The sequence below is a fragment of the Alligator mississippiensis genome, chromosome 3, assembly GCF_030867095.1.
Source record: "Alligator mississippiensis isolate rAllMis1 chromosome 3, rAllMis1, whole genome shotgun sequence".
NCBI classification, from domain to species: Eukaryota; Metazoa; Chordata; order Crocodylia; family Alligatoridae; genus Alligator; species Alligator mississippiensis.
The window spans coordinates 255,869,596-255,891,048 of NC_081826.1; the positions used below are offsets into that span (position 1 = coordinate 255,869,596).

Consider the following 21,453-nt stretch of genomic DNA (forward strand, 5'->3'; position numbering starts at 1 on the left):
AGTCTTCAAGAGCAGACAGAGAAAGGTGTTAGAAATGACCTGGTTTGCAGACAGTCTGAAGAAGCAGGGAGACTGAGTTTGAAAAGCTCAGTATCAACGGATCCAGGGTTTGGCAACACTCCCGCCCCTTGAGCAGTGAGCAGGAAAAAGCCTGGGATGGTGCAGGCAGGGTGGGGGGTTTACACACCTCCCTAATTAGAGCGTCCCGCCAGGGCCTGGCCATGCCTCCCACCCCTCAGCTCAGCACTTGGAGGGGAAGGAAGGGTGCTCTAGCACCCCCTGGCTTCTAGCCTGAGCCACTGCAAGCAGGTGCCTGCATTTTTTCAGTTCAGAGGGGATGTCTGTACAGTTACAAACTGATTCAGTCTAGGCAGGTTAGACTCACCTGCAAAGATTGAATCAGTTCAGGCTTAGGCTTTTTGAATGTCTGTCCCTAGCTTGTGTGACATTGAGACATATAACTGAGTTATGGTTCTTACCTCATTACTCTTAGGAATTAATTTATTTTTGGCCCAAACACCAGAAGCAGTTTTGACAGTTCATCTGGCTGGCCAATGAGTAGGGGGGGTGTAGAGCCCAAAGTATAACCATTGCCTTCCTTCAACTCCAGATTGATTTCTAAGCTCACAGTATATGTTGTTTTTTTGTCTGGATTGTTATCAAGCTCTAAGAAAAAAAGATGTCTGATATCAAAGAATCTGATTCTGTGTTTCTTGAGCAGTGGAGAAGCATAGCATTGTTTCATGCTTTTGTGGGTATCATTAGGCTGCAGATTCTTTCACAGAAGAAAAGTCCAGCTTATGCCCAGTTAAAATCCTTTTATTAACAGCAGAAAGGCATTTTTACATAAGCAAGTGCCTCAATGCCAAGCTCTATGAAAAGTGCCCAGCGCTGCGATGCTTACTGTTGTATAAGCAGTGAAATGCATGTCAGCACTGATAAAATGGTGGTGGCGCGCTTTTGAACTAAAACACATTGAAGGTGCTTTAGTTCAGAAGCTCACCACCATTATTTTCTGCACACTGACACACATTTCGCTGCTCATACAACTGCACACAGCACAGCACAGGTTGCCTCAGCTTGCATGCGGAGCAGACTCAATTAATCAAGGCTTCTCCAAAATGGCAATCTCTGGCATGCTGCAAGACAAAAAAGTATGTATATAAGTGCCCAAAGAAATCAAAACTTTTCAGATTATATTTAACTGTTGTTGTTCTTACTACTACTACTAGTACTACTACTACTATAGGTGTCATCTAGTGGTTAGATGCTAATAATGATGGAAAGATTGAATGAAGATGGACCTACTTTGGGAGTTATTGCTGTTCATTATTTCATAAATCGCCTGGTACCCTAAGGGCCCTTCTACACATGCAGGTAAAGGTGCAATGGGATGTAGTGCACATCATATTACATATACATGGCAGGAGGCATGATTATGGTATTATGCATTAGATTCCATTATGTCTTATTGCTGGTGCAGGGAGAACCTGATCCTGGGCTCCTTCTGCACTGGCAAGAAGCAAGCTTCCATGGCTGAGAGCTCCTCAGCTGAGGGGCTCTCAGCCCTGGGGGCTTTATGCACCCCTGGGACTGGGAGACAGAGATGCTGTGATCTCCTAGCCCCAAGGGTATGTGAAGCCCCAGGGTTGGGACAGCGCAAAGTTTTATTTAATTGAATATATACATATGATGACTCATTTTTTTTAATGTTTTTATCATTTATTATTTTAGTGTTTTATCATGTTAGAAAATTGTGAATGGTGTATTTTTACTAGATAATTATAATTTTTGTAATGTTTCAAGCTCTATTTAGATGGTACTTGGAACTCAGACTAGCAAAAAAATAATTTGAAACTACTCTTTAAGTTATGTACTTTGTTATTTAGCAAAAACAAGGATGAGGAGTTTTATTTTAGCATTTTATTTTTTTTGTATTGAGTTGGACATTGCATGTGTCACCTCCCATTTTACTTCACTACCCAACGCAAGACTACCATTATGGCAGCTGCCATCCACTTTGGTTCTCTCCCCCATTCTCTCCCATGTCTTTAGGTAGAAAGGTTAGGAGGTTCTTTTCACTGGGGGGGGGTTGGTTTTTTTTAAATTCCTACTTGTATTTGCCTCTCCCCATTCCCTGGAATCTAATCTCTGTCTGCCTTTTGATAGCTCTATGTCTGTGCCTGACAGGCAAGCCTGATACCTTTGTAGCTTCAGAGAACGCCCATGTTCCTGGGAAAGGTCTCATATGCAAGTTTTTTTTATACCGTGTGACCAAGCTCTAGATGTATCTTCAGTAACTGGAGCTTTTCAAGATGTGTTGTTCATCTGCCCATCTGTGTTCCACCCTCCTTCCTCTCTTTGTTGGAGTATAGAGAGTATCTGACTTCCAAGTTGAGAGCAAACAGAAACGGGAAGTGTGCACAACAAATCCCACAACAGAGAGAGGCAGGGCTGTCAAAACTGGGTTAGCATTTCAGCTAACTCTTTTGTAGTGAGTTGCAGTGATTTCCACCAGCTCTATGATTTACTTTCTTTAAAATTTTGGCAGCAAACATTACCAAAAAAAATCAAATTTATATTGAATTTATGCTGGTTTAAATAGATTTTTGTAAATTCTGGTCTTAAAATAGGTTTGTCATTTTAAAAAAGAAAACACATAATTTTAAAACAAAAAAAAAAAATCTAATTTAAAACATATCTGTAATTATTCTTCCTGGAAGTAATTATGTAAATCTTCTACATGTCCATAGAAGAACGGAATGTTCTACGCCTGTCAGTTCTTTTCACTGGTATTGTTCTGGTTTTGTTCTGTAGCATCATCTTATTGCTTAACAGTACAGTACTGATTGAGCCTTAACTTCTGTTAAATAGCGCAACTAAAAGTACAATGTACACATCTAATCGTGTACTAAAATCATTGCATTAAAAACAGTGCTAAGGAGTAAACCCAACCAAACATTTAGATTCTTAAAACTCAAATCCATTTGCAGAAAGAACTGATTTTACTGCTGACAGCTTGCGATGAAAATGTTGACACATCATTTTTAAAGAGGAAAACAAAGTCTGTGCCACAGCATTGTAGCTTCCTCTAAAAACAAGCTTTGATGTTCTTCAAACGACCGGCTGTGGACACTAGATGCAGCTGTCCTTTCAGAATACTAAGAATCATAACAGTATGTTCTCTGTGGATAACACCAAAAAGAAAAAAAATCTACATGGGTTGTTTTGTATCTTATTTTCAACCATTCATGATTCAGCAGTCCACTAAAGGCTGAATCAAAGGGCCCCATTCTTCTCCCACTGTAGTTAATGGTAAAAAATCTCTTGACTTCATTGGTACTGGGACTGTTACATTTGCCCAACAAGAAGATATATTCTTTCCTCTGGAATAGATAGATTTCATAGATTTCATAGACATTAGGGCTGGAAGGGACCTCGGAAGATCATCGAGTCCAGCCCCCCGCCCAAAGGGCAGGACGTCAGCTGGGGTCATAGGATCCCAGCAAGATAAGCATCCAGTTTCATCTTGAAGGTGTTCAATGAAGGCGAATGAACAACCTCCGGCAGCAGGCTGTTCCAGACCTTGGGGGCTCGGACAGTAAAGAAATTCTTCCTTATGTCCAGCCTGAAACGATCTTGTAGTAGTTTGTGACCATTCGTCCTCGTCATCCCTTGGGGCGCTCTGGTGAACAAACGTTCCCCTAGATACTGGTGGTCACCCCTGATAAACTTGTAGGTGGCCATCAGATCACCCCTGAGCCTGCGCTTTTCCAGGCTAAAGAGCCCCAGGGCTCTCAGCCTGTCATCATAAGGTCTGCTTCCCTGACCCCTGATCATGCACGTGGCTCTTCTCTGGACTCTCTCAAGCTTCTCCACATCCTTTTTGAATTGTGGAGCCCAAAACTGGACGCAGTACTCCAGCTGCGGCCTCACTAAGGCCGAGTACAGGGGGAGAATGACGTCCCGGGATTTGCTTGAGAAGCATCTATGGATGCAAGCCAGCGTTTTGGTCGCTTTACTAGCCGCAGCATCGCATTGCAGGCTCATGTTCATCTTGTGGTCAATGATGACCCCCAAGTCTCTTTCTTCCATAGTGCTAACCAACATAGCACTGCCGAGCCTATAAGGATGCTGCGGGTTTTTTTTCCCAAGGTGGAGAACCTTGCATTTATCGGCGTTGAACACCATCAGATTCTCATCCGCCCACTTGCTGAGCCTGTCCAGGTCAGCCTGGATCACCTGCCTGTCTTTTGGCGTGGATGCTTTGCCCCAAAGTTTGGTGTCATCGGCGAACTTGGCCAGTCCGCTTCTGACTCCAGTGTCCACATCGTTAATGAAGATGTTGAACAGTATGGGTCCAAGGACAGAGCCCTGGGGGACCCCACTGGTCACAGGACACCACGATGAGTGACTTCCATCAATTACTACCCTCTGGGTCCGACCCCGGAGCCAATTTTCCAGCCAGTGGATCGTGGGGGACCCAAGGCGACAATTGGCCAGTTTCTCCAAGAGACGATCATGGGACACCAGATCGAAGGCTTTTTTGAAGTCAAGATATATGACATCAATCTCATCTCCCTTGTCCAGGTGATAGGTCACCTGGTCGTAGAAGGAAATGAGATTGGTCAAGCAAGACCTACCCGCAACAAACCCGTGCTGGCTATCCCTTAAGATGTTGGCGTCGGCCAGTCCATTAAGGATGGCCTCCTTAATAAACTTTTTGAAGATCTTCCCCGGGATAGAAGTCAGGCTGATGGGCCTATAGTTAGCCGGATCCACTTTCCTCCCTTTCTTGAAGATAGGCACCACGTTGGCCTTCTTCCAGTCTTCGGGCACTACACCAGAGCGCCAAGAGTTTTCAAAGATACGCGCTAGAGGCTGGGCTATGATGCTCGCCAGCTCCTTGAGTACCCTGGGGTGAAGATTGTCAGGGCCGGCTGACTTGAAGGTATCCAGCTTCTCAAGATGTTCCTTCACAAAGTCAGCATTAATGGAGGGCAGGGGATCACCCTCACCCGGACTTCCCGGCCCTGTAGCGGGCACGGGCGTCCCATGGGGCTGATGAAAGACCGACGCAAAGTACCTATTTAATAGGTTGGCTTTTTCCTGGGCGTCAGTTGTCAGTTGCCCCATCTGGTTCAGCAGGGGTCCAACGTTGTCCCTGCTTTTCCTCCGGCTCCCCACATATCTGAAAAAGGACTTTTTATTGTCCTTGATGCTCAAAGCTAGCTGGAGTTCAGTTGCAGCCTTGGCTTTCCTGGTCTGCTCCCTACAGGACCGGACCAGTGCAGAATAATCCTCCTTGGAGGTGACTCCCATCCTCCATCCTTTGTAGGCCTTTCTTTTTAGCCTCAGGAGGTCTGCTAGGTCCCTGGAGAGCCAGGGGGGCTGCTGTCCCCTCTTGCTGCCTTTCCTCCGAGATGGAATAGACTTAGTTTGTGCATTGAGGATCGCTCCCTTGAGGAGCAACCACTCTTCTTGAACTCCCCTCTCCCTGTGGTCACAGTCCCTTAGGGCCTCACTGACAAGCCTCCTGAGCTTGTCAAAGTCGGCTTTCCTGAAGTCAAGGACTTGCGTGTTGCTGACTGACTTGCCAGCTTTTCGGCGGATGGTGAAGGTGATCAGCTCGTGGTCGCTGTCACCCAGCTTCCCATCGATCACTAGGTCGCCGACTAGGTCCTCCCCAGTAGCCAGCACCAGGTCGAGCAGCACTTTGCCTCTCGTTGGCCCATAGACTTCTTGAGTCAGGTAGAGGTCATCCACGCACGAGAGGAAGCTCTGCGACCGCTCAGATTTTGCTGAGCGATCCTCCCACGAGATGTCTGGGTAATTGAAGTCACCCATGACAACCATGGTCCTGGAGCAAGCTGCCTCAGCCAGTTCCTGGGCAAACTCCTGGTCTAGCTCAGGACTTTGGGTGGGAGGTCTGTAATAGACTCCCACCATTGTGTCCCCTGTGCCGTGTTCCCCACGGATTTTAACCCAGAGGGTCTCCAGCCATCCACCCTGGTCGCCAATATCGGCTTGCAGGGACGCGTAGCTTTCCTTAACATAGAGAGCTACACCCCCGCCCCTTTTCTCTACACAATCCCTCCTGTACAGGGCATAGCCATCTATCCCCGTGGTCCAGTCATGGGTGGAGTCCCACCAGGTCTCCGTGATCCCTATGACATTGTAATTGTTTGCACTGAGCAGGAGGATGAGCTCCTCCTGCTTATTCCCCAAGCTCCTGGCATTTGTGTACAGGCAGGCAAGCGCCCCCTGGGGGGCTCCTTCCTTGCCCACAGATTTTACCAGGGCTGGGGCTGGGGTGGGCTCCCTTGAGTGCCATGATCCGCTGGCTTTGCAAGGATTGTTCAGCGGGCAGCAGTGGCGGTCGTCCCCCCGTCCCCCAGCGGGCTTAGTTTAAAGCCCGGTGGAGCAGGTCAGCCAGTCTGGCTGAGAAGAGCCTCCTCCCTAGGGGAGAGAGGTGGAGACCATCTCTTCCCAGCAGCTCGCTGCCTCTCTCGCCAAAGAGCGGGCTGTGGTCATGAAAGCCAAAGCCTTCCTGACGACACCAGCGCCGCAGTCTTTGGTTGACCACATAGATCCTCCTGTCCCTTCTCAGCCCATAGCCTGAGACTGGGAGGATCGACGAGAACACCACCTGTGCCCCCAGACCCTTAAGCCCCGCTCCCAAATCCCTGTAGCGCCTCATGACCTGGCTGGGAGTGCTCCGAGCCGTGTCATTGGTGCCCACATGAATAAGGAGCATGGGATAGCGGTCTGTGGGTTTGAGGAGCTTGGGGATCCTCTCTGCAATGTCCCGGATGCGGGCCCCTGGGAAGCAGCAGACTTGCCGGGCTAAGGGGTCAGGGTGGCAGTTTGGCCCCTCCGTCCCCCTCAGGAGGGAGTCTCCCACAACAAACACCTTACGTTTTGTCTTGGGGAGAGCAGGGGCAGGAGTTGCAGTTGGGCCCATGTTGCCTGTGGGGGCCGGCAACTCAGCAGGCTCTGCTGGGGCAGCAAGAGGTGCATACCTGTTGCTCAGTTGTGGCGGGGGTGGGGCCTTGGTGCGGCAGGCCTTAGGGCCCTTGACCACCTTGGTCCATGCCCCTGGCTGGACACAGCAGGAGGTCCCAGAGTCCTCCTGTGGCCTGGAGGGAGACTGTGATCTACCCTCTGCCTCCCGGGGGAGAAGGGCCTGGCAGTAGGAGTCTATCTCCTGCTCGCAGTCCCTGATGGCACGCAGTCTGTGGACTGTGGCCTGGAGCTCCTCCAGCTGGCGTGCCAGAGACCCCAAAAGGGAGCAGACCCCGCAAGGGGAGGTTGCCATGCTCCCAGGCCCCAGAGCCTGAAAAAGGGACAGGCAGCCCCCGCAGCCGAGAGCCAGGGGCTCCGTCTGTGTGGAGCCCGGAACCAGGGGCTCCGTCTGGGTGGCCGTCTCTGAGGTGCCAGAGGGGGGGGCCGCGGAGCCCGAGGGGACCCTCGGGGTGCGGCGCGTGCCCATCCGTGTCATGCCTCAGGTAGGCTGGCTACGGCTGGGACTGTCTACCCTGGGGGGTGCGCAGGCAGGGTCTGGCGCCCTCCCACACGCCCTCCCGCGCGAACTCCGCGCTAACTCACGCGCCGGCAGAGAAGCGCGCCTGTTTGTGCAGCCTGTTCATGCGGCTCCGGTCGCGTGGCTCCCTGGGGGGCTGGGCAAAGTAGGGGCCTGGGCAGGGCTTGACCCGGCCCGGCTCCACTCAGATGCCGCCTCCCACACACACACTAAGCGGTTAGCCCCTTCTCTCCACGGGCCCCGCTTACCCCGGCTGCGCTGGGGGTCAGCGGGGGGCTCCGCGGCTGCTGGAGGGTTTCTGGGGGGCTTCGGGGGAGCGGGGGCGCAGCGAGCTTTCACCCGCGCGTCTCTCGCCGCTCCCGCGTCTAACTGGGCTTATTCCTGGTCGGCGGGCCCTTTTAAACCTGATGTTAACCTTCATCATCCTTTAGTTGACCACTCTCTTTGCTTAGTGCTTCAAGGAACCTTATAATGGATCAGGTTTTGCTAGCATCATTCACATTGACCAGTCCCTTTGGACGCTTGTACACATGATGGGAGTTTAGTCCTTTAGGGATGCATTCTGTGTCCCCTAAATTGAAATGGTGGGTTTTACTTTTCCGTCATTATGTACGTCATTGCTCTTAAAGCTCATGAAATGCTCAGTGTATTATTCACAGTAAACTCAGGGAGCACCGCATAACAATTCACCCCACTGATCTCTTCGTACTAAATTACAGCAGGGGGCACCTATAGCTCACAGCATGCTGACATGTACAGATGGCCAAAAGTGCGATTTCATTAATTTAAAAAATGTAATTAAGTGTTGTTTCATTAATTTAATTAATTTTTACACATATTTTTACACGTTTAAAAACTTTTTTGAATTTTTTTCACCAGTATTTTAATTTTTTTTAATTCTTATTTTATTTTTATTCTTTTCATTCCTATCTTCATTTTTATCCTTATCTTATTTTTTATTTTCCTATTACTGTCGTCAAGTAAATTTTATTTCATGTGTTAATCCACTTGGTTTTTTTTTATTTCAGTCAAACAACCACCCCTACAAACAGGGCACTGAAATTCTCCTATTGCTTATAATAGGCGCATAAATCTGCACCCTGTGAATTTCTTATATATACTAGCCAGTTGCCCATCAAGAGTGATGGGGTGAGGGAGTCGGCAGGGATGGAGTCCTGTGCCCCCCCACCCATCTGGACCCACTCCCCCCTTCCCTCCTGCTACTTGGGGTCTGGGCTCATTCCCAAGCAGCAGGGAGGGGAGGAGTGGGCGTGGGCCCGATGTGGGGGAGAACAGGGCCCAAGGGTGGGGAGAAGCTGTGTTGCCGTGGCAGGGAGATGGGAGGAATGGGCTCAGGGCTGACACAGAGGAGGGGGAGTGGAGGAGGAGTGGGCCTGGGCCCAAGAGGGGGAGGAGGCTCGCTCCTCCCCTCCCCCAGCTGCTGCCACATCAGGCCGGACCTGCTGCTCCTCCCACACCGCCATGGCAGGCCTGCTCGCACACCACCCCCTGCATCAGGCCTAGGCCAACTCCTTCCCCATTGCGTCGGGTCCACTCCTCCCCCCACCGGCACCGGGCATGGCATGTGCAGGCAGCAAAGATGAAAGAGTGGGGAGGGGAGGGCCAAGGCCAGCACTGGTGGCCTCACCCCCCCACAGCATCCTGACACCCCACCCCCCCCGCACCACCACCTTCACCTCCAAAGAGCAAGGGCCTCACCCCCCACTTCTGCTCCATTGTCGCCACCTGCAGGGAGCAGGGCAGTGGGGGCGAGGTCAGCTGCACTGGCCTAACCCCCTGCTCCATCCCATGTCCCTGCCATCATGATAAAGCATTGCCACCTGTCCAAATGCTTCTTCACGCTCTGATTGGTTATCCTCGCAGATTCCATCAGGAATCTCCTCCCTTTGCCCTCATTGCAGGGTTTCCCTTCCTAGCCCTGCCCCTCCCTTCCTCATTTGCATGCCAGCCCAGCCCTGCACCAGTCCCTGCCAGCTGTGTGGGCTGGAGCAGGTCATGGTGGGCGGGCGGGTGCACGGGGTGCAGATGCTGGCTCGGAGGGATGCTGCGGCTGGGCCCACGGGAGATGCTGCTGCCACTGCTGCTATGGCTGTGGCTGTCAGGGCACCACCCTGGCACCGCTCCCGTATCCCCCCGCGCCCGCAGACATTGTACTGAGGGTGGTGAGTCACGGGCCCAGGGATGGAGGGAGCCCTGCTGGTTGGGCTCAGGCTCAGGCTGCCCTGGGGGAGAGGGAGCAGGGGGGTGTCCCTGCACATTCCGCACCCCCCTGTAGGGTCCCCGCACATCCCCCTGGCTGCTGAGCCCAGGCGCACAGGTGTGGGAGCATCCTCGAGGCTGCCCAGGTGGCAGGGAGGACACGGCAGGTTCAGGCGGCACCCTTTGACCCCCGCACCCCCAGGCTGCAGCCAGACTGGACAGGCTGCACGAGCGCCCACTCCTGTCTCTCCTGGCTGGATGTTGCCCTGAGAGAGTGCCTGCAAATAAGAAATTAAAGATCTGTGATGCATTTTAACCAAGTATTTGAAAACTAGGAGGCATGAAACCATGGTAATAGAAAGCTCTGCTAACCTTTGGAAAAATCAGATCCCTGCAACAATTCCCTGGAGTAAATACAGCACAATGCCAACAGAGGTTTTCCATTCAAAAATTATTTTTATCCCTCTGAAAATTGTGGCTTTCCATGTGGACAAAGGCAGGGAATTAAGGGTGTAGCGGGGTGGTGTGCTACCAGACCAAATTGTTTTTATTTTGGATTTTAAAACACATTTCCAGACCCATTTCATTGTCACTTCCTGCAACTTCATTGGTGTCAAAGGTCACGTGACATCACTTCCTGATGTGATACTGCTTCCTTTGAGGTCTTTGAATATGGCTTGCTGGCCCATTGGGTGATGAAATGTCCATGATCTGGCCTCACATTCAAAAAGTTTGGACACCACTGGTCCATACATTTCAATTCCTACACACCTCAGGTTTCTATAACTGCCCTTCCTGAAAAAACTTGGGGTTTCAATGACCCCAGAAACTCATGATCTGCCCAGGGCTGCAGATAATAGCACTTAGCGGAACAATGACTAGACCCCCCACAAAGTTTCACCCCAAAAAACACCTCCACCCCAGGAGAGGCTGGGGAACAAAGGTGGGTGTGAGGTCCTCGTGCTCTTTCTGTGAATAGGTCCCATTAGCACATCAAGAGCCATGCCAGACATTGAGGCACTAGAACCAACAAGTAAAATCACAGTCAGAAATGTCTGAAATGTCCCTACGCCTGGTTTTCGATAACATGTGATCAGCGGGATAAAAGTAGGCACTGAGCAGAAAATTGAAATGGCCAAACCCTGAATTAAGGATTGGTGAATAAAGAGGTTAACATTAAGAGCCTTGCTCTTTACATCTCAATTACTACACATCCTAGGTTCCTGTAAGCGCCCCTCCAGAAAAAACTTGGGGTGTCTGACCTCAGAAATCCATGATCTGATGAGGGCTGCAGATAGTAGCACTTAGCAGATTGACTAACTAGCTCCACCATGAAGTTTCACCCCAGGAAGCACTTCCAATCTGGTATAAGCCAGGGAAGAAATGTGGGTGTGAGGTCCCTGCACTCTTTTTGACTAAGTCCCAATAGTTTCATCCCTCTTGTAAAAACTTGGGGTTTTAGGTTTTTGGGGGATTATCCCTGAAATCCATCAAGCTGTCAGTGGTAAAAAGGCAGGTGCTAAGCAGAAGACTGAATGAATGAACCCCAATTTTCTCCCCTCGCTCCCCCACAGCAGACCAAATAGACCCTGAGGAGCACAGTTGAGCAATTGTTAGGTCAGATGGGTGTTGTTGGGGGAGGGAAGGGGCATGTGCTTGAAAGGCCAGCAATTCCTTTCAAGCTGCATTGCAAGTCGCCAGGCAATGAATTTTGGGTATGTGTGATAGCAAGTCATTAAGAACTATCCTTCTGGACAAAGGGGCATGTGCGGGACAATTTGGGGTGGGCTATGGATTTCAAAAGTGGTCTGTTAGGAAAGGTCACATGAGCAGATTTGTGTGAGTGCTAGTACTGAGAGACAGTTCACACCTGCATAGATATGGATATGTGGAAAGTCAGACCTGCACAGTAAGGTTCCATATACATGTCTATATAACTGTTCTCAGCTGGGGGCAGAAACCATCTTGCAGCTCTGGCCAGAGCATAGCAACCCCTCTCTCAGTGAGTCATTTTGGCCTCAAAAATATACTCAGTGGAGGCACTGAAGAACAAGCCATGTCTGCCGGGCTTGGAACAGCAGCCAGATGCATCTTAAAGCCAGGGCCCCAGCTGGGCCCAGGAAGAACTGGCAGATTTGATTGATATTTGGATTGACCAAAAGGTTCTGGTGCAGCTGGAAAATTGATTAAATAAGCCTATCTATGTATCCATTGCCAAGGAAATGAAGGAGCGTGGCCACAACCGGGACTGAGCACAATGCTGCAGCAAGATGAAGTCCCTTAAATGTGCTATCTATCGGGCCAGGGACCAGAATTCTTGTTTGGGGGCAGGACGCACAGTACCCCATTCTATGAGCAGCTGTCCTGCTTTCTTGTGAAGGATGCAAGTGACACTTGGCTTCAATCCTTCAGCATGATGGGGTTGCAGGATGGCACAGCATCACCTAGTCCACAAGAGTCCACAGACTGTCCTGCCACTGCAGCGGGCAGTGCAGTATGCACTGTGCAGCCTTCAGGCAACCAGTCAGAGGTGGGGGGCAGTGCTTGCAGCAGCTGCAGGACAGGGAGAACCAAGACTAAGTTGTCTTGACCCTGACCCCATTCTCCCTGATGCTTTTCCTGCATAACCCAGAGGAGGGAGGACACATTGGATTCCACGATGGTATTGACCCTGGGTTTGTGCAACACACCAAAAATTCCAGAGACCCAAAGATCAGTGTCGGTGCGAGAGATGCTCAAGGATCCATGCCAGGGGACTTGTAAGTTATGAGAAGGGGCATTAGATCAGTTTGGGCCACTGGGGCTTACGTGAATCTCACCCTGCTTTTGTGCCACAGCCAAGAGTGGCCAGGAGGGAGGGAGGGTGTTAATTTTATAAGCGGAAAATATGTCCACTGCTTGCAGTTGCGCAGTGTTCACTTACATGGGGGTGGACGTACAGGGCCCTCTCTTAAAGTTGGTTAGGTGGGGGGGAAGCATTAATTCATTTACTGGCAGGAATTTGTGCTGCTGAGAGATGTACAATGAACTCCTCAGTGGACTGGGGAGATCTGGGTTCCTGCATAATCATCCTTTGCAGGTGCCTGCGTTAATTCTTCAAGTAGCAGGGATACTGCTTGGCGATTGCCAATAGTCCATCTGCTACAGGGAGTAGGGATGAGATCTTTAACCATGAACACCTCTTTTTTCCCCATTCCTGTTACCAGCTACCTCATCCGCTGGAATTTTGGGATGTTCACTGGAAACGCAGACACCAACACAGACTGAACCTGAACAAATGCGTGAACGCTGCCACAGGCAGCAACGGTCAAGAGAAAGCATGATGGAGGCTTTGGTGGCAGCTTCTGAATTGCAAATACAGTCTGTGGATGAATGGTGGGACAAACTCTGCGAGGTGTATAAAAAGGTTGAAGAGCACAAGGGAATTCCTTGACCTGGCCAATAAGTGCTTTCAGAATATCGCCTGGAAGCCAGCAAGTAGAGGGCACGTTTAGACAGGAGCTCCTTAGACACATGACCCCAGCCCCAATTCGTGAGCTGACCCCTGGGACCACCCATGCAACATCCACTGTGCATGCCTCTATATGTGAGCTGACCCTCATAGAGAACCCTATCCATGATCTGCTCCCCCATAGTGACAACCTCATAAACAGCCACTGTGCCTTCAAGTGAGGGGTGCACCTACTCTAGTAGGACAAGAAGAATGCCACAGTGCTTTAGGGATGAAGGGGAGGATGAGACAGAAGGGGCATGGGGGCCAGAGTGGGGAAAGAGCCAATGATTGGTGATGGGTTTTTAGTTGTTAGTGCAATGCTGATGCTTCTGTAGCAAATCGAGGAGTGAGCATTGTGTTCATGTGTTGTTTTGGTTCTGCTTCAGTTAATGACAGTAAAATAAATGCTTTGGTGAAATTAAAATGAATTTTTGTCCATGTCTGTCTGCTGACCTGGGAAGGGTTGTAGAGGCATGGGTTGTGGTGTGGGAGGTAAACCAAACCAAAGAAAAACAGACTTGTTTCAGATACATTGTGCTAATGAAAGAGGACACACCCACCTCTGAACTGAGGTGGGGGGCAGGGTTTGTTTGCCCAGAATGTGGATACTGTAGGGTATGGGAGTGAGCAGTAATCGGGGCTGCTGCACTGTGTCCATAGCATTTCTTATGAGTGCATGCACCTTTCCATCGTTCCCCAGCCACCCCATCCAAGGGGGTAGCATGTGGGAGGTGGGGGCTTTCAAAGCCTAGGCTTTTATTATTGTGACCAGAGAAAGACATAGCGGCCAGGTTGTGGGGGGGGCTGGCCCAAAATTTTTTTAATGCAGGTAGCGCTAATTGGGTGGGTGCTCTAAGCACATCAAGCTTATCACAGGTCAGAAGTTGAACCAGATGATTGACAGTGTTTGAGATCAGAACAACTTCAAAACCAGTCAGGAAGGCTTGACAAAATTCTAATTGCCAATACAAGCCAGAAAACCCCCTACCTCCACCCTTCCACAAGATAGCAACCTCCCACCCCATCTACACTCCTCCTGTTAAACAGAGGTAACATGAAGTGAAGAATCGAACAAAGCAAATAGAAACCTTTATTTACAAACCAAAAATTAAACAAAATTAAACAAACCACAGAACAACTTTTATAAGATAATGATGCATAATTACTACATAACAGGAATTTCTTTTTACTACCATAACGGTGCATAAAGCATGAAAAAAATCAATCTAAGCAGTAATCATTTCTAAGTAAAAGAACTTGGCTCTAAGGTGGACTTTCAGATCTTGACAGAGAAGTTGTGGGTGGCAGAGGACAGATCTGCACCTGCCTCCATGACTTCCTGGCAGGGGCAGGGGTAGGAGTGAGGCCAGTGACCAACAGGCATAAAATCGTTGCCAGGAGCCTCGTCATTATTTGCCAGTCCTCCCGGGTCTTGGAATGCCTCTTGGACTCAGTGCAGCTCTTTTCGTGCTAGATAGCCATGAATCTGCTCATAACCAGATGACCCACCATCTCACGCAGCCAATGCTCACAGTCCCTGAGGGCATTCATAATCCTGTCAGTTCATGCATCGGCGGCTGCCTACCTCAGTAGCTTGTGTGTCCTTGGCAGTGGCATTGCAAGCAGAGCTGAAAATCAAGAAATGTGGGAAATAGAGTGAATTAAGGATGCTTGGTGCTCTTAAAAAAATAACTCAGTGAATCTTGTGAGTGTATAAGAAGCGGTCAGCCCAAAATGATGAAGAAGGGGTGCCTGACCGTGGGTAGTATCAGGCTCTGACTGGCTGCAAACAAACGGCCACCAATGCGCTTCCTAGAAATAATGTTAATAATAATCAGACAACGGGCCATTTTTTAGTCCCCTTTCTGTCTGGGCCCCAGGCAGCCGCCCGGTTCACCCATACCTGCGTCTGGCCCTGCCCATGAGGGAATGAATGGTGACAGAACTCACCTGCTATTCATAAAGCAGGTGTGCTTAAGGCTCATGATCAGGTTCACAGCACTCTGCTTGTTGGGTTTATGTAAAACTGGCAAGTGAATTAATGGCATTAAGGGGACAATTACATCACAACCAGCTGAAAAGGGATGTTTTAGAGGTGCAGGGGCACATGGGTTCATCAGGGCTGTTCCCATAAAATACCACCAGGGTGAACCAGGAAGTTTCTGCCCTCCTGGAACTGCAGGTCAGCTTCAGTGGGGAGGGACTGCACACCAAAACAAAATGCAATGATGCCTTTCACTGGCACAAGTCATTTTTATTCTGTTGAGTGGTTTCATGACACCACTCACAGCATTAACCCCAAGTTAGGAGTCCAGCATTCAATAGCGTGCTTCACTGTGTGGTATTTCAATAATAGCGCTGAGGGGATCAAGATACACCACGCGTGGCATTATCTCCAATAATGGAGAAGGGAGCACATACAACACACACTGATCGATCTCCAAAAGAGCCTGGGATCACCCCGATCTGCAACCCCCCAACACACCCAAGGGCCCTTTGGACACCCACCACACCAAGTGAAATAGGAGACAACAATGACAGATCGGTATCTTTTAATGTTCTTGGAATATAGGTTGTGCATCAGATGTTTATTTTTTACCATTACCTATTTAGCTGGTTTCCTAAAACAAAATGATAAAATGTGCATTATCACATTTGCTTTGCATGGTACTAGGCAATGTTGTGTTGGCAAGTAAAGTCAGTACAATAGAAAAAGATTATAGCATTAGCTACAAACAGTTTTAAACAGACTATAAATAATGGTTTAAAAGCAATTGACCTATTTCATGTTTTGCCTCTGATTCTTTTTTAGAGATTTATGGAGAATAGCAGCATAACTGCTTGTTACAATGAACTGATTCAAATAGAGCATGGGGAAGTGCGGTCTCAATTCAAACTACGGTATGTAGAATATAGGACACTACAAACATAAAATATTGGAACTACAGAGTTCTTGATCCTATATCACTTTACCTTCTGACATCTCTCTGGTCAGTTATATACATCACATCTGTATTTTAACTTTACTGAAGGTGGTGAAAGTAATGAGTAATATTATTGTTTCAGTCAGACAGACCTAGAGTTTTATTATTCAGTACTCTGGGAATTACTTTTTTATGCTTCTGATTGACTGTGGATTCCATGTACAATATTTGGCATTTAGAGAAGCTGTCACAAATGTTATCAATTCTTATATTTATGTTCCCTCCCATTTTAATATAACCTCTGATTCTGAATCTGAACTGCAAGCCAGCTCTATTTTTAAGGCATCATTCTTAATGTCAGTCAGGATGAAATGTCAGTTTATAAATATATTATTCTAGTAGAAATAAAATAAGCAGATTATAAAATTCACTTGGGGGGGGGCAATTTCAGAGAAAGTATGTCACAAATCAGAGTCTGCAATGTATATCATAAAACTCCAAGAAGGTAGTTTATTGTTCATCTGTTCTATTATCTTCTTACTGCCTGTGACATCCTGACATACGAGATTGAGTGAAAACTACAGACCTCAAGATTTGGCTCTTTCTTCACTCTGATGAAACTTTCATTGACTTCAGTAAAGAGATTTGTCGTAGTAAAAAATTAAAAATTAGAGATTGTATTACATGATAGTTTTTCTTAATCATGTTTAGTTCTACATTTAACATACATGCCTTTGTATATACAAATATATTTTGGTTGTATTACATAAATAACACACTTTTAGAAAAAATATTCTTCAACAAATATCAAGGAGGAGTGAAATATCTTCAGTGGTAATACATGGAAAAAAATAATTTTTTTTCTGTGAATTTGTGTTCCTCTAAAGGTATGCTCCGATACTTCTTTATTAACTGACCTGATCTTTTACTTGAACCAGACGGAACAAACCTGGGCTATTTTACAGAGTCTGAATTATGTCTGTATATTGTATGTTTTTTACAGCTTTGTTTTCCCAAGGGATATTAAGATGATGTCTGAGCTTGCACAAACTTTTTCCATTTGCAAATTTATCATCATGTACACAAATAATAACTTTGTACAGGGAAGCATGATTTGTGTATATCATAAGTTATAAGTGCAAAATTGCCAGCAGTTTCAAATCATCTTTTAAAATTAGACATTTGATTTCTGTTTAATTTCTAACCTTGAATAGATGAAACGTTTTGAATGAATAAAACGGTACAGAATAAAACAAGGTAAATACCAGATAAAATTATTAAATTAATGTTTTTCAACCAGCCACTGAGTGAAAAACTGTCTACTTGGGTTATTTATCAATTGCATTATTAAATGAAGAATGTTTCAGTAGCCTTCCAGCAATTTTCTCCCCAGCACCCCCTGCTTTCAGTCTGGGGGGGCAGGACAGGCTGGGAAGTGGTAGCCAACTGCCTACCAATTGGGGCTGGAACCTACCGCACAGAAGACAGAGAGAAGCCAGCTTTCAGAGGGGCAGTGGTGGTCTAGAGATAATTTTACTTCAGAGGAGCAGGCACAGGCTGGATAGAATCTCTTGGTGGGATGGATCCAGCCTGCAGGCCATATTTTGTCCACCTCTGGCATAAGCTGTAAAATGAGCATAAGCCTATGCTATACATCTCTGATTTAATTGGTCTGTAAACATGCAAATCTACCTAGCCTTCACAAGGATCGCCACACATTTCTGCAGGTTTATTTAAAATAGCCATCTGCTAATGAAGGTTTAAAGTCCACATAAAAATTGCAAACCAGTAGTGTCGGTCTCTAGATGTATTTAATCTACCTGATTTGCTGATCTTTTTTCACCTAGATTGTTTAAAAAACTGTTGTCATTTTTTCCAATTCATTTTCCTTGAAGTAAATTACATAAAATCTATCTACTTTAAGCTTTTTCTGCTTATTTACACATTAGTAATGTGTATCCTACTGTAGCATGTAGGAGTCCCTAGTTAGGCCATGATGCCCTTGCAACTCCTGCTCTGATCTGGCCTTCTGGGTCCCTTTCCTTTTCCTTCTCCTACCATGCCTTGATGTATTGAGTTGATTGGTGAAAAGGGAGGCTGCCCTCAGGTCCCAGGTCAAGCCCTTGTCTGTATTTTGGCCAGCAGGTCTCTCTCAGACTCTGCTGGTCCCAATCTTGTCCCTCACACACTAAGTGGGCCCTCTTGGCCCACCTGTGCCCCCAGGGCACCTATCATCTTAAGGGCTATTCATGACCTCCAGCTACCCCCATACTCATGCACATGCCTCACATGTTATCAGTTAATCACTCTTTATCAGCCCTGGTTAGCCCTCTGCCCTCTTTGGGGCCTTAGCCTTCCTGGCCTCCACCCCTTTCTTCTAGCTGGGCTCCTTAGCTCAGGCCCACTGCACCAGACTTGGCTTCTTGGGCACTGGGACCGTTGGCCCTCCCGTAAGGCTTAAGCCTACTCTGCTTCCTGAGCCCAACCCCCTGCAAGGGCTCAAAACACCAGTGTGCCCCTGGCAGCCCACTGTGGATTAATTGGAATGTGCCTGTTGAATGCCCCGCTGAGGCCTCCTCACATGCCCCTACAGCCCCATCCAAACCACCACTCTGAACTTTAAACCGAAATATGAGCACCCAGGTTATAATTAAGCTAGTCCCATACTGGGTTTAAACATAAACAATTTACCACAGAGCTCTTCCCCATACAGGGGCATACTTTCCCAGTGGCTCTAAGCACCTTACTGGCAGTCCCAGGGCAGCTCATCTGTGAGCCAGACACTCCTCTCTGGCCTTCCCAGACAAAAGCTCTTCTCCCTGCTACCTGCAAAGCCACACTGACTGCCTGGGCTCAGGCACTGGCTTTATGTACCTCCTGTGCCCTGCCCCTTCCTGTCAGGTGTCTCTCTAGCCACCTATAGGGATTTCCGTTCTAGGCCTGCTGATCAGGCTGCTATGAGGGCAGTTTACTGCTGCTACCTTTGCTGCCTTAGCAATGGCCCTACTGCTCATGTGGGGCTTGGCAGCTGATCCCACAATAGGCACTCTCAGCCTATGAGTCCCTGATTGCCTATTCCTATGCATGTCATATAGTCTTCCCCCCAGCACCTTGTGATATCCCTGCTGCTGTCTCTACCCTCAAGTAAGAGGAGCCTCTGGCTTTGTTATATTTACCACCATCTTTCACATAACCTCTGAATTTTAACACACATTTTTAAGCCCACGATTATACTACTAGCTTTTGTCACTCATAGTAATGTATTTCTCAGAAGGAAGGATTTTTCCCAGCAGGCTAGTGTTTTGAATGAGTTTGGCATAAAATTCTAAATAAGTAGCACCGTCAAACTGTGTTATGAGTGTTAGTGTTCATGCATAGTTGACTTTTTTCTGTTTTCTTTAAATACGTTTCATCGAAGTGTAGTAGGGTTGCAGTCTTGCTGTGGCTGTAATAGTCCAGGCTATGTGAGAAGCAAGGTTTTAATGGGAATATCTTTTATTGGACCAGCTGTATAGGTGGGAGAGATCATTAGACAAACTTTCAGAAACAAAGCACCCTTCTTCAAATGGGACGTTAATTCTACTGGACTACTTGTTTCTGGTACATGCTCAAAAACTATGCATTTTTTTTAAAAGTTGATTAAGAGTGAGGGCCTTTCAGGTGGGAATTTCTGGCTTTGCTAGTTTGGGCTGCAATTTAAATTATTCATATCTGATATTGTGGTCTGAATAACAGTATTTGCATAATATTCCTATTTATTCTCTTGAAAGAGAATTATTTTGTGTCATTTTTTTAGATACCCACTCTTTTTGAGCTATATTAGTTGATATGCGACAGAATCATATTATGATGCTACTTTGGTTACTAGAGAATCCGCTGTAAAGTGACAGTTGAGTAGGGGAGACTTTTGTTGAGTTCATTAGACCATTTGTATAGAGTTGGCATGACATACATGCATATATGTTGCAGTCAGTCATAGATAAGAGTAGTAGTAGTTTGTCAGAGAAGACCAAAGAAGTTTCTTTTAGTATAGACCACACGTTACAATAAACCTAGTTTTTCCTGTAAATAGCTACTGGCTGAATTGAGCTTTGGCTCCATTTTACATTCTATATATGTTATCATGTAAGGTAATTCATATTCCCTTTTTAGGAAAAATTGGGATTTTCTCTCTACGTTAACTCAAGGGGTGTGCTGAAGAGACGGAAAACTGACATGAATATTTAGTGGAAGTAATAAGGACTAGGCCATGCAAAAATCAAGCTGTCAAAAAGTAGAATTTGCTGACTAGAACTTTGAAATAGCTATATAGTCTCCTCTGTTTATGTTGATCAATAGCCTATGTGGGTAATGAAGGCTTTTCTAATATACTGGTATTTGTATATGTATCAACTACAGTGATTATTGTACTCACTAGTCTTTTAATGATCATTACACTTTAATCTTGAAGTAAGAGCCTATAGTAATTAGTTGGCTTTTAGTTGTTTGCTGTGGAAAGTAAGTTTGAGAGGGGCGGAGGGGAGAAGAAACCTGCTATTAGGAAGGTGTAATATCCAAGATAAATTTTACAATGTAAATAACAATAACAATCGTTAAGTCTCAGAAATGTATGAAAACTGAATTTCCTAAGATAATGTTTATAGTAGAAAGAGTTGCATGGTTTTGTCAAAAGAGATTTTTAACACGAATCATCTACTAATAAGCATCAAATAATCCCATATTATAGTTAGCAATGGAAAGTATAGTAGTAAAACTAATGTGAAACATTTGCTAATTGCAGGGCTTGTAATTCAGTATTTACAGCACTAGACCAGTGTCAGGAAGCTATAGAAATAACCAGCGAAGATCATGTTATTCAGGTATGGAAAAGATCATTTCTTTGAATATCTGGGGGGAAACACTATTCACTACTCATTACTTTCCTTGCATCAGTTCCACTGATCATTGGAAACGTTGAACAAATGAAACCACATAGAACAAACTGCTTGTTTTTGTATTTTGCATGTTAGCATTGGCTGCATTTTAAGGCCTTCCGTTTGCTGACCCTGCAGAAATTTGATTTAAGTCATCCCCAGGATTTTCAGTTATGCTTTTATTTTTAAATACAAAGCTGAGAAAGAAAAAGCAGATCTGAAAAAATACTACTCAAGTAGTACATTTACAGTCTGTCCAGTGTTGAGGCAATAAGAGAACAAGATGTCCTTGACTGTCAAGTACTTTTTTACCTTAACAAAAAATGTATAAGTATTTTTGTTGTTGTCCAGTCAAATGCT

At 46.8% G+C, this 21,453-nt stretch overlaps 2 protein-coding genes across 7 annotated transcripts in view; one reads left to right on the forward strand and one right to left on the reverse strand.

The window, feature by feature from the left end:
* Positions 1–21,453, forward strand: part of PDE8B (phosphodiesterase 8B) — a 202,001-nt gene that overhangs the window by 139,758 nt on the left and 40,790 nt on the right. For all 5 annotated transcript variants that reach the window (XM_019482249.2, XM_019482242.2, XM_059725101.1 and 2 more), the window contains 2 exons: positions 16,069–16,157; positions 20,961–21,039. In XM_019482249.2, the coding sequence (XP_019337794.1) occupies positions 16,069–16,157; positions 20,961–21,039 (168 nt within the window). The remainder of the gene's footprint in view (positions 1–16,068; positions 16,158–20,960; positions 21,040–21,453) is intronic.
* Positions 14,324–21,453, reverse strand: part of WDR41 (WD repeat domain 41) — a 99,260-nt gene continuing 92,130 nt past the window's right edge. For both annotated transcript variants that reach the window (XR_002088703.2, XM_014594745.3), the window contains one exon: positions 14,324–14,884. The gene's annotated coding sequence lies outside the window, so the exon portion shown is untranslated. The remainder of the gene's footprint in view (positions 14,885–21,453) is intronic.